The sequence below is a fragment of the Aedes aegypti genome, unplaced genomic scaffold, assembly GCF_002204515.2.
Source record: "Aedes aegypti strain LVP_AGWG unplaced genomic scaffold, AaegL5.0 Primary Assembly AGWG_AaegL5_hic_scaff_26_PBJ_arrow, whole genome shotgun sequence".
NCBI lineage: Eukaryota > Metazoa > Arthropoda > Insecta > Diptera > Culicidae > Aedes > Aedes aegypti.
The window spans coordinates 65,313-85,679 of record NW_018735927.1 but is presented as its reverse complement, the minus strand read 5'-3'; the positions used below and the strand labels follow the sequence as shown (position 1 = coordinate 85,679).

General features: G+C 36.7%; 1 protein-coding gene across 3 annotated transcripts; it reads right to left on the bottom strand.

Moving 5' to 3' along the window:
* Positions 1-4,096: 4,096 nt before the first annotated feature.
* On the bottom strand, positions 4,097-9,529 carry LOC110681039 (mitogen-activated protein kinase kinase kinase 15). 3 transcript variants are annotated; one of them, XM_021856807.1, is made up of 6 exons: positions 9,390-9,527; positions 6,110-8,792; positions 5,883-6,050; positions 5,497-5,604; positions 5,146-5,251; positions 4,097-4,642 (listed from the first exon to the last, which is right to left on the bottom strand). In XM_021856807.1, exons 2-6 carry the CDS (start codon positions 8,743-8,745, stop codon positions 4,112-4,114), a joined length of 3,549 nt encoding a protein of 1,182 aa, XP_021712499.1. In that variant the 5' UTR covers positions 8,746-8,792; positions 9,390-9,527; the 3' UTR covers positions 4,097-4,111. The 3 variants fall into 3 exon arrangements, with proteins under 3 accessions (XP_021712499.1, XP_021712501.1, XP_021712500.1); XM_021856809.1 differs by lacking the exon at positions 9,390-9,527 and adding an exon at positions 8,924-9,042; XM_021856808.1 differs by lacking the exon at positions 5,497-5,604 and having other exon boundaries at positions 9,390-9,529.
* Positions 9,530-20,367: the final 10,838 nt, after the last annotated feature.

Below are 20,367 nucleotides of genomic sequence, written 5' to 3'. Positions count from 1 at the left end.
CAACCCTGATCAACATCAATAAGAACTGCCTCATCATTTTAATCGTCTGGAGAAGGTATAGAGCGCGTACAAAATTGTACAAAAAGAGTACGAAGAGATGGATGACTCCGATGAGTTCGTCTAGAATAATTTAGCGATGCGCGGAAAGGTCGAAGAATTTATTTCGGTGTGAAGGCTGGTTTGGTATCAAGGTACCCACCCCGCCGGCCACGTTCCTATACCTTCGGGCGGCTTTGAAAGGCGAGGCTGCCAGGCTGAACCAGTTCATCACGATTACCGCCAACAACTACGCCGTCGCTTAGGACACGCTGATGAAGCGATATTTGAATAAGGGTATTCTTCGAAAAAAGCACATACGATCCCTGTTGAAACCTCCCAAAATGCCGAACAACAATATTGAAGCCTTGTATAAAATTGTGGATGAACACCAATATGGACGATTTCTTGTAGAAACGGTCCCGTACATTCGAAATCATTTCGATTAATCGCCCATAAATTCCCGCTTCTAAGCCGTCTGCTTATCTTCCCGCTAAGAAACAAAAAACCCTGAAAAATGTCTTACGTAATAAATGGACAGCCCCTTAGGGGGTCTGTAGCCTTGAGGATACGCTTTCGCTTCATAAGCGGAAGGTCATGGGTTCGATTCCCAGCCCCTCCACAAAAAACCCGTCCAGCCACCAGAAGACGCCTCACGGAGGACCGTGCTTTGGGAAGCACACCCATCCTCCGTCACTTTCAGATGGTGACTGAGACAAACTGACCCTCTTCGCAGGCAGCTAGCCTCCACTAACAACAGAGCTCTCTCCTACCTGCTCGGTGTGAGAGTAAAAGAAAAGGAGAGAGTGAAAGTTGATCTAAATATAGATAAGTTAAAAATAGATCTGTATCGATAAAGAAGCTACAGATCACCTGATTCCGGCACAGTAGTGGCCACAAGCACAGAGTGCCTTAAAAAAAAAAAGTTTGAGGCCCTTAGGATACCAGTCGTTACCACAAGACTAAGATAGCTTTCCTTCTTCAATGCTGATAGCAACTGAGTACCTTAGAAATTAGAAATACTTGTTGTCTGATAAAGAGACCTAAAAGGAATAAAAAAGGTAAAAAGAGGAAGTAAGAAAACAAAACCTAATAGGAGCAGATTTTTCTCTGAAATCTAAGACTTTTATTTAAGAATTCTTCAAGTAGAATTCCGACAAGTATTACTGCTCGTATGTGTTTTTTTTTCATGATTTGCTATAGGAATTTCATCAGAAATTATTTCATGTCTACTTTCAGGTATGTTCAGATATTACTTCGAAAATTTCTAATGGTGTACATTTAGCTATTATTTCCCAAGGAACTTCTCTACGAATATTTCTAGGGAATTTGTCCACAAATTTTGCTAAGGATATCTCAAGAATTTAGTCTAGATTTTCCCAAGAAGTACCACAGAAATGGAATTTCTTCAAAGATTATTTCGGAAATCATAAAAATTCCTCCAAAAAAAATCAGAGGGGGTTGTGTACAAGACACGACCGCATGACGTTAACTACGCCAAGTGATTTTCTGCATTTGAATTTTAGTCGATTGTCATAGTTGCAGCCTTCCTTTAGTTCAAACTCTAACATAATATCGTAACGGTCGCAACCAGCGTTGCCAACCTTCCCAAATTTGTCTGGAATATTAAAGATTTTTGAGGCCCCATTTTACAAAAATCTGGAAGATCCAGATAAAATTTGTAAACAATTTGTAAGGTTTTGTAAATAATTTGTAAGGTTCTCCATACACGAGATAAGCGATCCAGACTTTTACAGACAGGCCCAGTTAGCCGTAGCGGTAAACGCGCAGCTATTCAGCATGACCAAGCTGAGGGTCGTGGGTTCGAATCCCACCGGTCGAGGATCTTTTCGGGTTGGAAATTTTCTCGACTTCCCAGGGCATAAAAGTATCTTCGTACCTGCCACACGATATACGCATGCGAAAATGGTCATTGGCCACAGTACGCTCTCAGTTAATAACTGTGGAAGTGCTCATAAGAACACTACCCTGAGAAGCAGGCTCTGTTCCAGTGGGGACGTAATGCCAGAAAGAAGAAAAAGAACTTTTACAGACAAATTTTCTAAATCTTCCAGATTTTTTGAAAATTGGCTTGGCATCCCTGGTCGCAACATTATAGATTTTCAATTGACACCCATTATATTGCCGTAAGACGTAGTTAACGTCAAAAGAAGAATGAGCGAAGAAGCAGAAATTGGTCTGCCTTTATAGTGTGCTTCCCAACCCACGTGTTTGGTTGCGTAAGAAAGAGGTCGACATTTTCCCAATTTTCGACAGTCTATCGTCAAAAATCAAAATTTTCTGCATTTCAGTGAAATGTTGTATAAATTTCCGACAAATTGGTGGGAAAATATCGAAAATCTACCAATAAATGGCTGAGTTAATATTATTCAAAATCTTACATAATTTCGTGACGGTCGCATTATTTTAGATTTTCAATTGATACCCAGTATATTACCGTAAGACGTAGTTAACGTCAAAAGAAGAATGAGCGAAGAAGCAGAAATTGGTCTGCTTTTATTGTGTGCTTCCCAACCCACGTGTTTTGTTGCGTAAGAAAGGGATCGAAAATTCACAATTTTCGACAGTCTATCGTCAAAACTCAAAAGTTTTCTTAATTTGTGTAAAATTTTGTATAAATTCCCGATCGATTGGTGGGAAAACATTGAACATCTACCAATAAATGGCTGAGGTAAACGTATTCAAAATCTTACATAATTTCATGACGGTCGCAATAATTTAGATTTTCAATTGACACCCAGTATATTGCCGTAAGACGTAGTTAACGTCAAAAAAAATCAGAGAGTTTCTTATTCCTCCAAGATTTTATTCAGTGATTTTATCCATACACTTCCCTAAGACATCCTCCAAGTTTCCTGATTAAAACATCTTCTAAAATTCAATTACTAACTTCTCCTGAAATCCCTCCAGGAATTTATAAAATTGTCATTCAGGAATTTGTAAAATTGTCATTCAGGATTTATAAAAGATTTCAACTAGAAATTTATCTGAAGATAACTTCAGCAATTACTCCCGAGATTCCTTCTAAGATTTCTACAAAACATTCCTGCACTAATTCTATCAGATTTTCTAAGGTAAGTCTTGAAAGTTTTTTTTTTGCGAATTCTTACAGGAATGTCTCAGAGGAAAAGCCAAGAAAATTTTTCTGAGCGATAAATTCGTGAAAAAAATCCTAGAGTATCTTCTGATAAAACTTATGTATGTTTTAAAGTCATCCTTAATGAACAAGAACCTCTGAAAGAACTCCTGGACTTTCAAGGAAGTTTTAGAAGATTTCATAGATAATTTGCTGAGATAATCGAAAATAAAAATCAATCATATCTCTGAATAATATATTGCATGATTTTGTAAAAGAATTTCTCGAAGAACATCAGACATAATCTCGAAAAAAAAATCGTTCAGGAATGATTGAAATGAATTATTAGGAAAATTGCTGTAGTATAAAAACTTGAATAGACTTTTAAAGATTGCATGGCAATGATTTGAGAAACATTTTAAGAAATATTTTAAAAATATTCTGCGGTAATATTTGCTCATTTCACCCCATCGGTAAAAAATCGACTTAAAATATGACAAATTTTGAAAAATCTCTCGTTAATTCGAGAATTTTATAAGACAACAAAACTCATACAGATCTAGTGTATTTATCTAAGAATTGCTGGAAATCACGCAAAAATCCAAAGTTTCCATAATATTTTCAGCACTTTTATCGACTTCTTCTTAAGGTGGCCAAACTGCACCACCTTCCCCTAATCGTGACATTGCCACGATAAAAATGTATTATCACAAGCATGAAATGAGCTCACCAGTAGGTAATCCATCCTCGTCTGAACAATATATTTTAAACTAGCCCAACGCAAACCGGGCACGATTGGTCTTGATTCCGTCGATACTTTTTCCGCGAATAAATAATGCAAACCGGACACGTGTCCTGTCCAGCGAATAAGGCGCAAACCAAAAATTATTAACACAAAATCACTCCAGACGCGCGAGAGCGAATCCGAAAGCTAGGGTCATTGTACCGCACTTCTAAATCCGCGCAAAAGATCAAAACTCACTTTGAAAATCGGTCTAGATCAGCATAGTCGTAACAACCCTGCCCCAATGAATGGTACTTACCAGGCGACAGTATAATGATCGCAGCCTGAATGGCACTTTTAACGAGATTATCCAACGCAAACATCCAATGTGGCTTTATGTTGTGAGATCGCAGCACCGTTATCACCGCATCCTGGAACCGGTACATCGCCAAGTGCAGATGGTCGATGCCCGTCGAGTCAAAGTCCAGATTCTTCTTCAGTCCACTGATGGCGGCCTCCAGGTGTTCCTTCTTCTGCTCGGTGATGTACGTCCGCAGGGCCTTGATCAGTATTTCCAGGTGGGCTTGAGTAATATCGACAGCCTCCTTCCGATCAAATACTATCTTCTCCATCCACACCTGGCAGATTTTGCGCTCGTCGTGTTCGAGCACCTTGTGCAGCGTTGCGCGACGTTGGGAGTCCTTTTTGAGCAGGTAAAAGCCGTCGCTTTCGTTAGCCTCTCCGGCCAACAGTGGAGATTTGCTGGACGTTGTCGGGAGTTCCACCTAAGGGTAAGGACGTGGGAAAAAACGTTGTGTGATTAGATTGCTAGTAGTAAGTTGGTTAAATCAACGATAAGGCAACTGCTATCCTTCTTATTCTACTTCTTGGCATTATGTCCTCACTGGAACCTGCTTTTCAGCTTGAAGTTAAAAATGCACTTTCTCATTTAATACAAGATAGATATAGATAGATGTAGTCTATTCTATAGATAAAATAGACCACCAGAAGCCGGTAGCAACCGAAAATTAGGAAAGGAATGTGCAAAGCCATGCTGAAGGGATCTGGGTTCGGTTCCCGGTCGGTCCAGGATCTTGTAGTTATGGAAATTTTCTTGACTTCCCTGGGCATAGAGTATCATCGTACCTGCCACACGATATACGAATGCGATAATGGTAACTTTGGCAAAGAAAGCTCTCAGTGAATAAATGTGGAAGTGCTCATAAGAACACAGTGGCGACGTAATGCCAAGAAGAAGAAGGAGAAGAAGAAGACTATCTTAGCTTACCTCTGGCGAAAGCAATCCTCCGGAAGAACTTCTCCGATTCAGTTGGAACCCGGCCGGCGGTGGTTCAATCGATTCGATTTCCAGTGATGGAGTTTCGGCAAGATTCCTAAAATACAGAAAACTTCGATTACTATTCCATTTGCTTTTTTTTTGACTTGATAGAGATAGGGCCAGTAAAAGATTTTTTGTAAAAAAAAACGCCAATAAGCTCAACGACGTATACAACATAATTTAAAATAACTAATGATTATCACAGAATCATACAGGAAAGAACAGAAAGAAAGTGTCTTTAAGAATGTGTACGATAAATAGTCTATGCGTCGCGAGGACCTTCTCAGCTCGGTTACTCACCCAATGCTACTGACGTGGTTTGGCATTTGGATCGGCGCAAGATGGGCAAGATGTTTGTTCTTCCGGATCGATGCCGATCTGGTCGCTGCGAATGTCGGTGGTAGGCAGCTTTTGGTTTGGTCACAGTACAGAAATGGTGATTGTTGCGGTTTTTAAATGATATTTGTAACGATTTTGATCATGTGGTCGGAACAAAATCAAGCAGGACAATGAGCAGGTTTAAAATATGAAACAGAACGGAACAGAAACATATCAGTTAAGAAAATTAATCATTTCGAGGTTAAACGAAGAAAACGATTGCAAACTAGCATTAAAAAGGTCGAAACGAACATGATGCTTAAATATTGAATTTTTTTTTTTATAGAAAAGAGAGATAGAGAACTTACTCAGCCTCAGAGTTGATACTTGGCGTATTGCAGCTGGCCGAACTCTGTTGGGAGGTTAGAGTTTTGCTGACATGACGATCGGCCGGCATGCTGACACTTCGGGAGAACTCTGCCGCACTCATCGTAGTTGGAGGAATGCTGATCGATGCACGCATCTTCTTGTGCTTGCTGTTGAGACAAAAATTGATAAGCAAGCGAACCATACTTCAATCATTGATTAAACTTACTCTGACAGGAATGGATCTTCCAACAACTCGGCAGCCGTCGCCCGCTTGTCGACGTCCACCTCGAAGCACCGTTTGATAAAGATCTTTGCCACAGGAGAGAGTTCATCTGGGATTTCCGGGTGCTTTTTGTAGAAGCCCACCTTGAACATAGCTGCCTGCGGTGACCCGAGCTCTACAAACGGCGGCTTACCGGTAGCCATTTCAACAACCGTACACCCGAAAGACCATATGTCTGCAGCTGGGCCGTAACCACGGACACCTTGGTCAATCACCTCCGGCGCCATGTATTGCAATGTCCCGGTGAAGGTTTCCGTCACTGGATTGATTCCGGCCAATCTCTTCGATGTGCCGAAATCGGAGATTTTGACAACCCCACTGTACGTGTTGACCAGCACGTTATCTCCCTTAATATCTCTGTGAACAATCTTCTGTTCGTGCAGGTACTTCAGTCCCTCCAATATCTGCTTCGAGTAGAACGCAATGGTAGCTTCGTTGTCTTTCAACGGTCCCCACTTTGATCGTAGCAATGCTGAGAGCGATCCCCCAGGTACTTGCTCCATGAATATCTTGAAGTAGTTGTCCTCCGATTTCGATCCCCAATACTGCACAATGTTTCTATGGCGCAGCTGTGAATGCAGCTTTATCTCTTCGTGTAAAGGTTGCACCTCATGGCTGTACTTCTCCGGAACTTCCTTAACGGCGATCTTCACCTGCGTGTCGAGATCCCTCGCGGCGTAAACCGCTCCGTACGTACCTCGACCAAGCATGATCCTCCTTGCCTGATCGTCCATCTCGTATTCGTACTTGATCTCATCGCTCATCGTCTCCGTCGACAGATCTATGAACCCGGAGTTCTGATCTGCAGTCATTTGCAGAATAAGGTCGTAGAACTGCTGTCGACACTGCACCGACGGGAAATACATCTGGAAATCGTCGGAGTTCTGCTGCACATACAGAAAGGCACATCGCTCGTCCCGTTTGTACAAACTGACCGATTTGATCTGACTGGCAAGGAAGTTAAAATTGTGAACCTTACGACACTTGTCCTTTTCGTGCTGCTGGCATATGTTGACAATGTCGATTGATTTTTGCTCGGCATCCATATGGATCGAGACGTACGATGGGAACAGGACTTTTTGAGTTTCCTGTATAAGAATAGGGAAACGGACGGTGGAGGATGGTTCGGCGTTGGTGGCTTCGATGAAAAATTCCATCCAAAACTGGAAGATTTGTTGTTCGATTGAGGCAAGCGATTCTTCCGACTTCCGTCGAGAGCAATCGATCAACGTAATGTTTCCGATTGTTGATTTGAGGTACCACTTTGGAGGTTTGAGGCGGAACATGCATTCTGCTGCTTGAATAGCTTTGGCGTAGTTTTCCGCCAATACTGAGATTTCAAAGAACGTTGCCACGTTCCAATAGTCTTTAATGGACGCAAGTGATCCCTTCTTACCGATCAGATTGTTCAGAGTCAACCCGATGTGCTGTAGCTCTGAGTCCGAGAAGTCTTTGCCCTCAATCACCAATAGAGTAGCCAAATTAATTCCAGCAAATTCGTTGGGTTGAATCTGGAAACTTTTACGATACCACGTGATAGCGTTTTTCAACGACCCCATATCAGTGCGGTTAGATTCTACGAACATATCTTTGTAGATTCTTCCACAAAGGCACAACATATCGGGAAAATGATTCTCCTTCTTCTCAAGGGCTTTTGTACAACTTTTCAATGCCTTGTCTCGATCGCCTTCCTTATTTCTCCTGTTTAGCGCAAAGGCATACAGGTAGTTCATGTTTCCCGTATTTATGTAGTGTTGCTTATTGGGGACTGTCTGAAGATCATCCACCAACTGAACCATGGCATCGTAATCTTGAACATCCCTCAACGACAGCATATACGTTTGAACGATCTCTTTCGACAGCACGTGAGGATCATCTAGCCTTTTCCTCATATTCCTTAACATTTTCTGCAGTTCCTCCACATTGCCAGCGTATTGGTCCCTCAAACTTCTCAAATCCGCCAGAAATTTCTCCCTCAAGTGCGCTTTCGATTGAATCTCCACATCCTGGAAGATTTTCCGCAACTTGCTAACCAGGCTAATTTTTGAATCAACCTCTTCTAGATATCCCACTTTGCTGGGATTAGTCACCACGCAGCCCGCCCCATCCACCGCCCTGTAAGGCACAAATGTGTAGTTCCCACAGGAGATTTTCATCCTCAAAGTGGCCTCGCTATCCGCATCGTTGTAGATCACAATGTTCTCCTTCATCTCGAAACTCTCCCGAACGCCCAAATGATAGCTCAGTGTGCTCTGCTGAGCCCACACACTTAGATCTACTACGACCACATCCGCGCTGTACAAACTGTCTACCGTGTTGAGCTCACCGAAGTCCAGCTTTTCAAACTCCAACGGCTGCAAGTTGGCACACACTTGCACACAAGCCAGCTTAACCTCCTCAAACGCAGCCTTCCGTTGGGTGTGGGTTGTGTCGATGACGCATGCAATGTCCATCCGTGGTCGGCTGGAGCCCGACTGGGAACCGCTGACACTGTTGGCCGGGTTGGATGGGTTAACGGATGAGCCTGCGGTATTATTTAGGATGGCTGTGGTGGACGATACGTCACTCAGGTTGGACATGCTGTCGGCAAAGGAGCCCGCATTGATGCCCGGTGAGGGAAGGGGTTCTGCAATAGAACGAGAGAATGGTAAATTTGTTAATGGATTGCCGAGTTCAGGGCTGATAGCGACGGATAACTAAGCATTTCTCCATGAACAACTAATATTTAGATTGTAGGAACAGAATAAACAATTATACCATTAATCAAACACTTTATCACTTCTTCGATTTGACATTTCTCTATTACGGTGGTCCCTTGCGATGTCGTTATAACAAGCTTCGACTGTATAAAACGAAGAAATTCTCTGACACCCAAGCTTTAAAAATATTTGACGCATAGTGATTGGATAACTAATCATTTTTCTATAAACAATTATTATTTGGCTTCTAGAAACTGATTGAAGACTTGGATCATAAAAATGTCATCGCTTCTTCGATTTCCAGTTGAATTTAAACTATAGAACAAAGAAACGTTCTGACATACAAACTTTAAAAATATCATACGCGTAGTAATCGTTAAACTTAAGCATTTTTCTATAAACAACTATTAACTGGATTCTAGAAACCAAATAAACAATCATATCATTATTCAAAAACATTATCGCTGCTTCGATTGGAAGTCCCAGATTAAGACGGAAGTTTACGCCTGTTATCAATAACTCACTTATCAAACGATAAATTCCTATCTGGACAGGTTCCCTCCCTCGCTAGGCCTCGTTCAGATGTTTACAATCGGTTTCTGTTGCTCATATGGATCCTAGATCGAAGCTACTTGATTTTGAACTTGAATTTCCCACCCTCGTAGTTACGTAATTAAAAGGTAGGAATTCAAATCACGTACAACTGTAATCTAAACATGTTATCCAATCCATTCTGGCACAACACCTAAGCAGTTGAGCATCCCATTGCAACTAAGCGAGATCTCTGTTTATCATCACTTAAACCGCTTGGAATCTCCTTATTTGTTTTTTAATGGAGCGAACCGTGTCCACGGTGAATTAGAGTATGTTTATACACAGAAGAACAAATAGGTAACAGATGAGGAGGTGTTTCATACAAGGTCAAGGGTTCCGGTTGTACCGTTATATGGGGTATTTGTACTTGCGCAAAGAGGGCATTCATACAGAACAGAAGTGGTGAGTCACACTTTCGCTGGTAGCACGAGGCGACAAAATTTAAACTTTATTGTCACGCACTCTGACCATTTGCAACGGATTCAATAGATTTTGACTTGCTGTTTTAGGGTTTTTAGTGATTTAGGGTGGTTTAAACAAGTTTGAATATTCAATCTCCAATATCTTCCTTACTATAAAAATAGTCGAGTCTAGTACATGACACTGAAGATGGCCTTACAGTTGAGGTCGAAATACGCGTATTATAGACAGCGCCATATTCTGAACGGTCCGTTCTTTATGTTGAACATTCATTGTTTTTACTTCCAAAATAGTGAACTGTCAGTTCGAAACATGATTCATTGTAACATTTCAAAACTAAAATACATGGTTAAGTTGTTTTTTCAACAAATATACGTGAAGTTCGTTTGCTGTCCATAATAAGGAACAATGTGTGTTCATAATTAGAAGCATTGATGTACATGGCGTCCATAATTAGGAACATGCATGCGCCAGACTAACATATGATTTTTTAAATAATTGATAATTGATGGACGTTTATTTAGATATTAGACAAATGCAACGGTAAGACAAACCAATATCCTAGCTGTTGAAATCCTTAATAATTTAAGTTATTTAAATTGGATTTTTTAACCGTTCAGAATATGGTGCTTGCACGGTAGTACTAAATTCGGTATTTCATCTAGTGTTTTGTGAAATTTTCAGCTTTCTAGGTGGTGATTTAAAGGCCCAAAGACAATGTAGGTTTATATGGAAATTACAATGGATAAATTTTGAAAAATCTTCCAAACAAGTTAGTACTGGAATTCAAGTACATACTTATCACGGCATAGTGAAAACTCATTTTTCAACTCTTCTTCTTTTTCTTTGTTTTAACGGGGATTAGACTATTCTTTATTGCAACTTAAGATTTCATCTGCTCCCTGATTCTGTTGGATAAACATTGCTAAGCTTCAGAATGTTCTCCCTATTGAACTGCAACTTTTCTAAAATGATGAAAAAAAAGATTTTTATTTACAAAATTTCATTCATCAATTGAATAACAGCTTTGATTTTTTTGTATGTTCTTTTCCTTGATAACGCTTTCTTTTTTAATTTTTGTTAACTGAATATATAAAAAAAACTTTGACTGTTTAATCATTAAATCACGTATTTTCATGACATTACAATGTTTTGCCATAGGACTATAAATTTCAATTGTGTCCTCTTAAGTTGGAGTATGAATTTTAGCTAAGCTTCATTATGTTCTCCAAGCACCGTTTGTTTAAAGTTGGTTTTTATTCGCGAATCGAGTTTTTTTTATGGAAATACAATTTGTTTGCTAAGAGCCATAGATTTTAACTTTTTCCACTAAGAAATTTGACAAATTATAAGCGACAAAGACAATCAAAATAAAATGAGGTAGAAGAGTATGAAGACGAATTAAAAAAATAAAAATAAACATCAAAATCACAAGCATTTTTATCACATATTTTCGAACTTCTTTTTAACAAAATACAATATACAATATTTTGTGAATGCACTCTGTTCAATCTATTTTCTATTCTATTCTTATGTTTATATTAAAAAAACCCATGCAAAGATTTTGAAGAAAAAGCTGAAGATTTTAATTTTAACGTAACACAGTTTCAATTAAAAAAAAGTGATTAAAACTGATTTTTCGATTTTTATATTTGAAGCTGAAGATTCCTAGATCGCAGTTGTAGACCAAAAATGTTAAATTTGTTTGAAAATATGTATTTTTAAGAAAACTTATATGTTAACACAAAAACATTTTTTTAGCAATAAGCTCTCAGTTTAAAATGCTCATGAGAACACGAAGCTCAGAAACCAGCTTTGTTGTAGTTGGGATTCAACGCCAGAAAGAAAAGAAGAATAAAAAAAATTCATATATAAAATTAAATTTATATTTGATTATTAAGATTCATATTAAGATAAAATTTATGTTTGAAGAACCAATATTTTAACTTCTCCCTGCCTAAAATAGGAGACCGATAAAAGACCAAACAGGACCCAAATGGCAACCACAAAAAAACAGAAAGGAATCAAATAGGAACTAAAGGATACGAGTTTTTATAAAGGTTTCTCAAATAAGCACACCAGATATTCCTCTAATTATATTTCTTAGAGTTTTTGGGAACCACGACCAGTATTACAGCTCGTTTTACATTTTTTTCATGTTTTTGTGGCGGAATATAATTCACGTTTAAATGTCACTTGCATTGCTCTAAGAATTTCGCTTGAGATACCTTCAAGAATACAGCTTGGAATATTTCTAAAAATAACATCAGGAATAACTTTACGGTTTCGACTTGAAATCCGTCTAAGAATTCTTTTAGATATTTATCTATGTTCTCCAGGAATTTACACATTGATCATTTAATCAACTCTCGTATTGTTTCCTCTAAATTTTTCGTTAAGATCATCCAGTGAGTTTTTAGGATTTTCGTCCAAAGTTGTCATTCAGTTTTTTTTTGGATTTCATCAAATAATTTATCTAAGAACACTCTCAGGAATTACTGTGAGAAGTTTGTCAAAGAAATTTTCAATAAATTTATCCAGGAGCTCTTCCAGAGCTTTTGTCAAAGAAATTTTTCAGAAATTATTGTAGAAGTTATTTGAGAAATCCAGGTTTTATTTCGGAAGCAAATAATGAATTCTAGCAAATATCTCCTTTTGGAGAAGCCTGAAATTTCTAAAAAATAATTGAAAAAAAAAAATTATTCGAACAACCCGAATATTACGAAGGAATTTGTTTAAATTTATCGAATGGAATCCTTGAAAACAATTGTGTATCGGAAGAATAACTGAAATAATTACTGTAGTATTTTCTAGTGTAAATTTTAAAATGACCTTTTGAAGCATTCATAAACATTTTATTTGAGAAATAAGTCGATAAATGTTTAGAAGCGTTGCAGAAATAATCCCTAAATGGAATGCTGAAGAAGTTTCAGGAGGAGCTTTATGAGGAATCCCTGGTTGAATTTTTTGAGTAATACAGGGTCTATTGTCCTGTCAGTAAAATAAACGGTCATAGGAAAAAAACTTTTATGAATTTTAATTTCCAGTGTATATCCAATTTTGTACATCTATTACATTTACCTTGCCTAGGTAAACTTCATGGGTCACCCACTATTATGGGTCATATCCTTTTGAAATGCGTGTGGAACAGAGTGACTAATAATCACGGTGCGCAGTGTAGGTGACATATTTCATTTTTTACCTTAATTTCTAGCCATATAGCTCTTTGAAAAAGCATTAGAGAAGCTGTCTATTAATTTTGTAAGACAATTTTTAGGGTTTTAAGACCCCCTCCCCTCATTATAAGGTTTTGTATAAACATTATAAATATTTTTTATGGCGCGTAAGAAATCTGTAACTCCCACTCCTCCATAAGCCCTAAGGTAATTAATGGACGACACGAAAAGCATATATTTCATTCGAACAAGACACAAAAACTTTTCATTATAAGTCTCTTGCTATTCTAAAAGATTGACGTAACATGCTGTTTCAATCTTGTAAATTTAATAATTAAGACATATAGAAATACATTTTACCTATACTATGCCAAGACAAATGTTATAGATGTAAAAAACTGTATATGCACTGGAAATAAAAAATCATTCAAGCATATTTTTTCTATAATCATTTACTTTACTCCCAGCAAATAGTGATCACTCTGTACATAGAAGAGTTCTTAAGAGATTTTCTGTAATAGTCCTATGTTCCTAGAAAAACGTACAGAAAAAAGAGTACAAATCTAGAGAATCAGAAAACCGTTCGTGTTCATGTTGAAAATTTGATTGATTGATCACCACCAACCGCAGACCAATCGATCACATTTTTCGGCGCGAACGGTTATCTGACTCTCTAGATTTGTAATCTTGAAAACTCCAGGTTTGGCTTCGATTAATCTTCACCATAAGGGTTCATTCAACGCTGAAAATGGCCATTTTTTACACTCACCCACCCCCTCGTAACGCTTTTTGTATGACTGTTCTACAAATTTTGTATGAGCCGTAACATCATGAGTACACCCACCCATCCCCTTTAGCGTTATGAAATTTGTGAATAAGCCCTAAACATGCCTTGCGGAATCGCTGGAGGAATTTTTGAGTGAATTCCTGACAGACTTAGTGGAAGTATTTGAGGAGGAATGGATGAGTTCCTGGAAGTAATCCAGAAGAGATCTCTGGAGTAGACTGTTGAAAATAGTGAAGATTACACGTCATGTAAACTTCATTTCTGCGATGTAAACATGACGTTATGTAAATTTAACCCTGATATCATGTAAAAATGTGTTACATGTCATGTAATCACACAGAATCCTGCTGGATTACATGAGATACAATTGAAGTTTACATGACATATAATGTAAATATCTATGATGTTCCATTATGTGCATTATATGTCTCAGAATTTTACACGTTTCGTTCGAACTTTGTAAACAGAGCCTAGAGTCTCTTAAGCCTTTAGACTTTTGCATCAGAAATAATCGCAAGCAGAAAAAATAATAAAAAGTGACTTTGGGAGACCATTTTGATTAGAAACAGAGACTTCAGAGATCTTTCATTAAAATGGAGAAGTTTTTGAACCGTGGGCCAACGAAATTTGATGGTGCGCTAATTTTTAGTGGTTCACCAACAAATGATTTTTCTTAAAATAGAACAAAAGCCAATCAATAAAAATCACTTTTTTTTGGAAAATTTTTATCGAGAATTTTTTTTAAAATTGTAATCAAAATTATATCATCCAACCCCGTTTTTTTGAGAAACTTGTCCTGAATTTCATGAGAATGCAGTCTAAGAATTTATAAGAAAACTACTAAGAAATCTGTCATAATCCGACCTGTTTATGAAATCAAGCCCAGAATTCTTTAAACATCATGTCATAGATATTGTGATATTGCTACCCACGATTTTGCAAAAAAAAAAAAAAAAATGCCTATGATTAAATGAGGATCATGCACAGGATTTTGTGAAAGTTGTACAAAGCATTATGTCAGAATTTTGCCCAAGGTTTATTTTGAAATCATGTGCCAAGTCTGTGAAGTTGATGTCTAGTATTTTATATGAATCCTGGTCCGAATTTTATCAAAATCAAGGAAGAAATTTCTTCAAGTTTCAATGTTTTTTTTTTTTTTTTTTTTTTTTTTTTTTTTTTTTTTTTTTTTTTGTATGTTGCTAGCCGTACAGTGAATACTGTCCAAAGCTCTAAACTAGACTTTAGATAGAAAAGAGGACGTAATCCTTCTGAAGCAGTTCACCAGACGTGCACGGAAAGATGGCTTCCAAGAAGACACTGTTGCGATCTGTCTCAGAAGGTTACGGTAGAAGGTGGGAAACGTTCTTTTCACACTATCACTTCACTTGATAACTATTAGATTACTTCATAGCACTATTCACTGGTATTGATATCACTATCTTTATTATCAACTGAATTTCTACTAACAGCGTCACCATTATCTGTACCAATTTTGTTATTAACATCACATCTATAACCCAGCCACAACACAACACTACTGCTCTATCAAGTTTAAAGTATAAAACTTCTCATTAAAAAATAATCACTGTAATAAATAAATCATATCAACACTCAATATCATTATATTCATTAAAATAAAAGTAAGGTTTTTGTTGCTTATATCACTAATATTTATAATATCACCAACTATCATCACTCAAATAATCACCATCTTTGTAGCTTATTACTATTAACCACACAAACTTATTCGACACAATAACATCATCTCACTATATTATTACATTATCACTATTTTCAAAACCAGCAACGAGATTATTCATATAGCTTCTTAAGGTGATCTCGTCGAGGGGCTGAAGGCCGCAATAATAATGAGAACAATGTCCTGCAACAATGAAGCGCATCGCACAGCAATCACAAGCGCAGATTATACTAATCACTTACACTGGGCTACCTGTTTTCACTAAAACTACCTCCGAGTACGCGTCTAAGATAACACTCCTTAATCAGATTTATTTTAGAATGGAATTAATGGAATAGTATATGTGCTTACCTTTTCAGTGTTGGGGGTGTTAGTGATTATTTCCTACTCACTTATATCCTAGTTTTTTTCTCATGAGCTACTATTCCTATTTGCGGTTACGGGTACCTATAAATAGAGATAGCGATTAGTCACAAGTTTTTTAGTCTGACAGCATTCGTTTGACCAGCATAAAACTTCTTTCATAACGCATATGTTCCATGCTTCAATTTGAACACTTTATCAGTTTTTATAATATATTCAATGCTATGATGAAAAACTTAATCCTGAGATGACGCTAGCTGACGAGAAGAGAGTGTTATAATTAGTAAATTAGTAAATAGTGATATTATTGGTATAAGAAACGGATTTAATAAGATTCTGCTGTATCCTTGTACGGCCATGTGTGTTCCTGTTCAGCGCGATTTCTTCAATGTTAGGAGGTTTTGATGCACATTAAAACAAATAAAATAATGCTCCGGATGAGTGTCTGGAAGTATAAATAAAATGCGTATAGAAAAAACAAACAAGGGCCGCTTCATCATAGACCACGTAAAGTATCAGTTCACGGCGATGGTAATCAATAGTGTCCATTAGAAAACACTTTTGATTATTATCACCATTGGCACCACTAGTGTGCATCTTTCTCTTCAGAGTAAAGATACATTTAAGCCCCGAGACCTGACAGCAATCAAGCTGATCACAAGGTTGTGCCTTTGCCCAGGGAAATTTCTTCAAGTTTCAATGTTATACTGATACTATTAAAGATTCGGTAAGAATTCTGTCCAAGGTTTCTATAAAATTTATATCAACAAATTTGTGAGAAATCTATCTAATGTTCTGACAGGGTGTCTACTAGTTTCTAGAAATAAAATTTCATGATATGTTCAGGTTTTTCCCACGTTTTGGAAAATAATTCCAGGTTCAAAAAATACTCTGATTTCAGATGAAAAAAAAAAAATGACAAAATAATTTGGATTCAATAGTGTTTTAAGCTTCCAGATTTTTTTGAATGCATGTTGAAACTAAATTACAGGGCTGGTAGCGACATGAAAATAGGAACTTAAGAAAACTTTTTCCTAAAAAATAGACAAAATAGAGACAAACCTGGAACCAAAATGAGACAAAACAGGAATAAAAAAACTTTACAGGGACCAAGAGATGATGATTTGATTTCTCATGAAGCCAGACCAAAGATTTCTCCTGAAATATTTCTACTTTTTTATCTGTTATTCCTACTGCTCGTATTACCGTACGCACTATTCAATGATTTTCTCAAGGAATTTCATCAGAAATTATTCCAAGTATTTACCTAAAGATTCAGATTACCTCAGGTTAGGATTCTTTATTTGAAAGATTTGCAGCCCGAGGCTAGCTCATCTCTTGCATTTCTTTAGGTATTCATTCAGTGATGGTTACCCATGGAAACTCTTAGAGAATTTTTCTAAGGAAGCAATCAAAGAATTTTGTTTTTGATATCTCAAGAGTAAAACCTGGTTTTTAACAAATATGGTGCCAGATTACGTACCGCTCGAAAGAGAGGGAGGGGTATGCTCAAGCGTAACGAAGCATACAAAATTTTCAAGTTTTTCATGCAAAAAGCGTTACGAGGGGGGGGGGGGTGGTTTCAAAAATGTACATTTTTTTAAATGGAAACTGACTATAACGACAGAAAATAACGCTGAGATTATTAAAGATTATTTCAGATAATTTTCAAGAATCCTTTAAGTCCTGGAAGATTTTATCCGGCGATTCTTCCACCGATTTCCCCAGGCATTCCTTCAAGGCTTCTATTAAGAACTTCTTCAAATCTTCAACCAGAAATTTCTCCATAGATGCCTTTACGGATTCCTTTCAAAATTATCCTTCAGAAATTCTTGATTTTAACTAGGAAATTCTATAAGGACATCTCCATCTCAGAGATTTCTATAAGAATTTCTACAGTAATTCTTTGAGATTTCTCAATGAAGTTTTTAAAGATTTGTCCAGACATTTTTCAGAGATTTGAGTGAAGGTTAAAAAAATTGTGAGATGGTTTTAAAGCATATTTTAGAGTAAACTCTGATGGATAAATAAAGATTACTAGAATAACTCATAGACACTTGAGAAATTTGAGAAGAGTATCTAGTTGAATTGTTACATAAATCATTCTATTGAATCAATTGTACTTTGGATAAAATCCTGCAGCATCTTCTTAAAAACATCGTACGGAGTCGCTTCAATCCCTTAAAAATGTGTAGGATTTAAATAAGAAATCTACGATGTTAACGAGTATGGAACCTTACAATTTTTTTTTGTAGATTACATGATTTTTTTTTTTTTTTTTTTTAGAAGCTTATTGAAAAATGTTTCTGTAACTGGAAGAATTCCTAGCAAATCTAGAGGATGATGAATGATGAAAAAACAGGGTCGAATTTGAGCAATACTTTGAAATGTTTTTCTTGAGGATACTTTGAAGATTATCTTGAATAATCTATCAACGAATCTTTGGAGTTATCGTGGATGAAATGACGTAGACATTCTTGTCGGTTTTTTTTTGGGAAAAAATCCTCAACCTTTTTTTTTTTTTCAGAAATTAACTTTTGTGGATTTTTTTGGGGAAAGAATTGTAAAAATCTTTGTGAGATCTCCTAGAGCAACGACTGGAAAATTCGATCGAATGATTAGTGGAAAAATATCAGGAGTAAGTCCTAATATTAGTGGATTAGAGATTAGAGTATTTTTTTAAGTGATCCCTGAGCAAATTACGGGAGGTATCGACGTTGAAGTTATCGAGAATCTCTCAGAGCATATTCTGAATAAATTGTTCAAGGTATTCTTTGAAAAAATCGCTGGAAGAATATCTGGGATAAATGGTAGAGGAATCCCTAGACGAATTTCAAGAGAGATCCCTGTAGAAGTCCCTAAAAGTAGATGAAATCTGGAAAAGAAATTCTTGAAGAATTAGATGAATAGTCTCGTAATCTCTGAAGGTCTCTCTGGAGCCTGCAAAATTTTGCTTCAAAACAAAGATTTTAGAGACCTTCCATCAAAAACAGAGGCTTTTAAGAGACTTGTTTTGAATGTAGACAGTCTTTAAAAAGAGACCTGCTACACCAGCACTGAAATTGATAAATTGATTGTTTCGACATTTTAAATTTAAAGTTGTTAAAATTCCAGATTATTTTCCGAAAATCAAATTTCGAATAGTTTTAAAAAATCGTGCACCCATTACTTACCCATTATTATCTAAATTAAGAGATATTTATAAAATTTAATCACGTCTTGGGAAGTCGATAAAATTTCATATATGAAAAGACTCACTGAACAGCTATAGTAGCGTCGCAGCCGAATTTTTTTTGGGGAATTTCGACCTGATAAGCCTTTGTAATGAACATATTCTACCGTGAATCACTGCCTCTAAGGAATTTCCCTAATTGTTACCAAAATTCCCAGAGAATTCCAGATTTTTTAAGGTTCAATAAAATTTCCTGATAATTCCAGGTTTTTCCAGGTAGTAGACACCCTGTTTGGGTAATCCTGCTCAGGATTTTGGTTGAATCCTCCACATAATTGTTTGATTATAACGCCTAGGATTTTTTAAGCTTGCAGTGAGATTTTGTGAGATCAATTTGTCCAGCAACTTTTGCGAAAGTTTGATTGAAATTTAGTTTATTTTTCTATCAAGTAGAAAAATAAGTTTTCTCGATATATCACATTTAAAGCAAAATTTTTATGATGAACAAGTTTAATGATTGATAAAATTCTGAAAAAAAAATGCATAGAGTCCAGCTACTGAACATTCTCTAATTTCAAAGTATAAGTTCTAAGCTTGGAAATGCTCTAGCTTCAATGTGGTAGAACAACCAACAGGCCAGATATGAGAAAAATCTTCGAACTCTTCACGGGTCGCACAAAATACGTTGGGCAGCCCTATTTAACAGGCTTGTATTTAAACAGTGAAATCTTGTTTTTATTTAATAGCACGAAACAATATGTTACTGCAACTACTTTAGCAATTTTTCCAGCTCAAATAACGGCAATAACATATTTGAACTTTATTTTAAAAATGGTTCCAAATATGAACTTTGACACTTTTGATCATGTTTGGCGTTCACTTTGTCGACAAACATGCCACAGGGTTTTTAGTTTTAACACTGGGGTTGTTCCTATCTGACATTTCGGAAAGGACACGGTAAACAAAATACATCCAAAATTTGAGTTTAAACGAAGAAGTGTGACAAAATTTCAAAAAACCTGAAAAAATGAATTTTGGACTTAAATTATTGAAAATCATTTAAAAATTTAGTAAACCTGTGTTTCTGACCTAAACTTAAGCGTTTGGTACTAAAATTGAAACAGGGCTTTAGGACCCTATTATCTAAAAAAGGGACCTGGATTTTGTGATAAAACCCACACTTTTCTCTTAAAATTAAAACATGCAATTATAAATATAATTTATAATGGGACATTTTTTTGTGAGTTCAAAAAAAAATCTTAGAACAAATTCGAAGACAGCGGACCTAAAT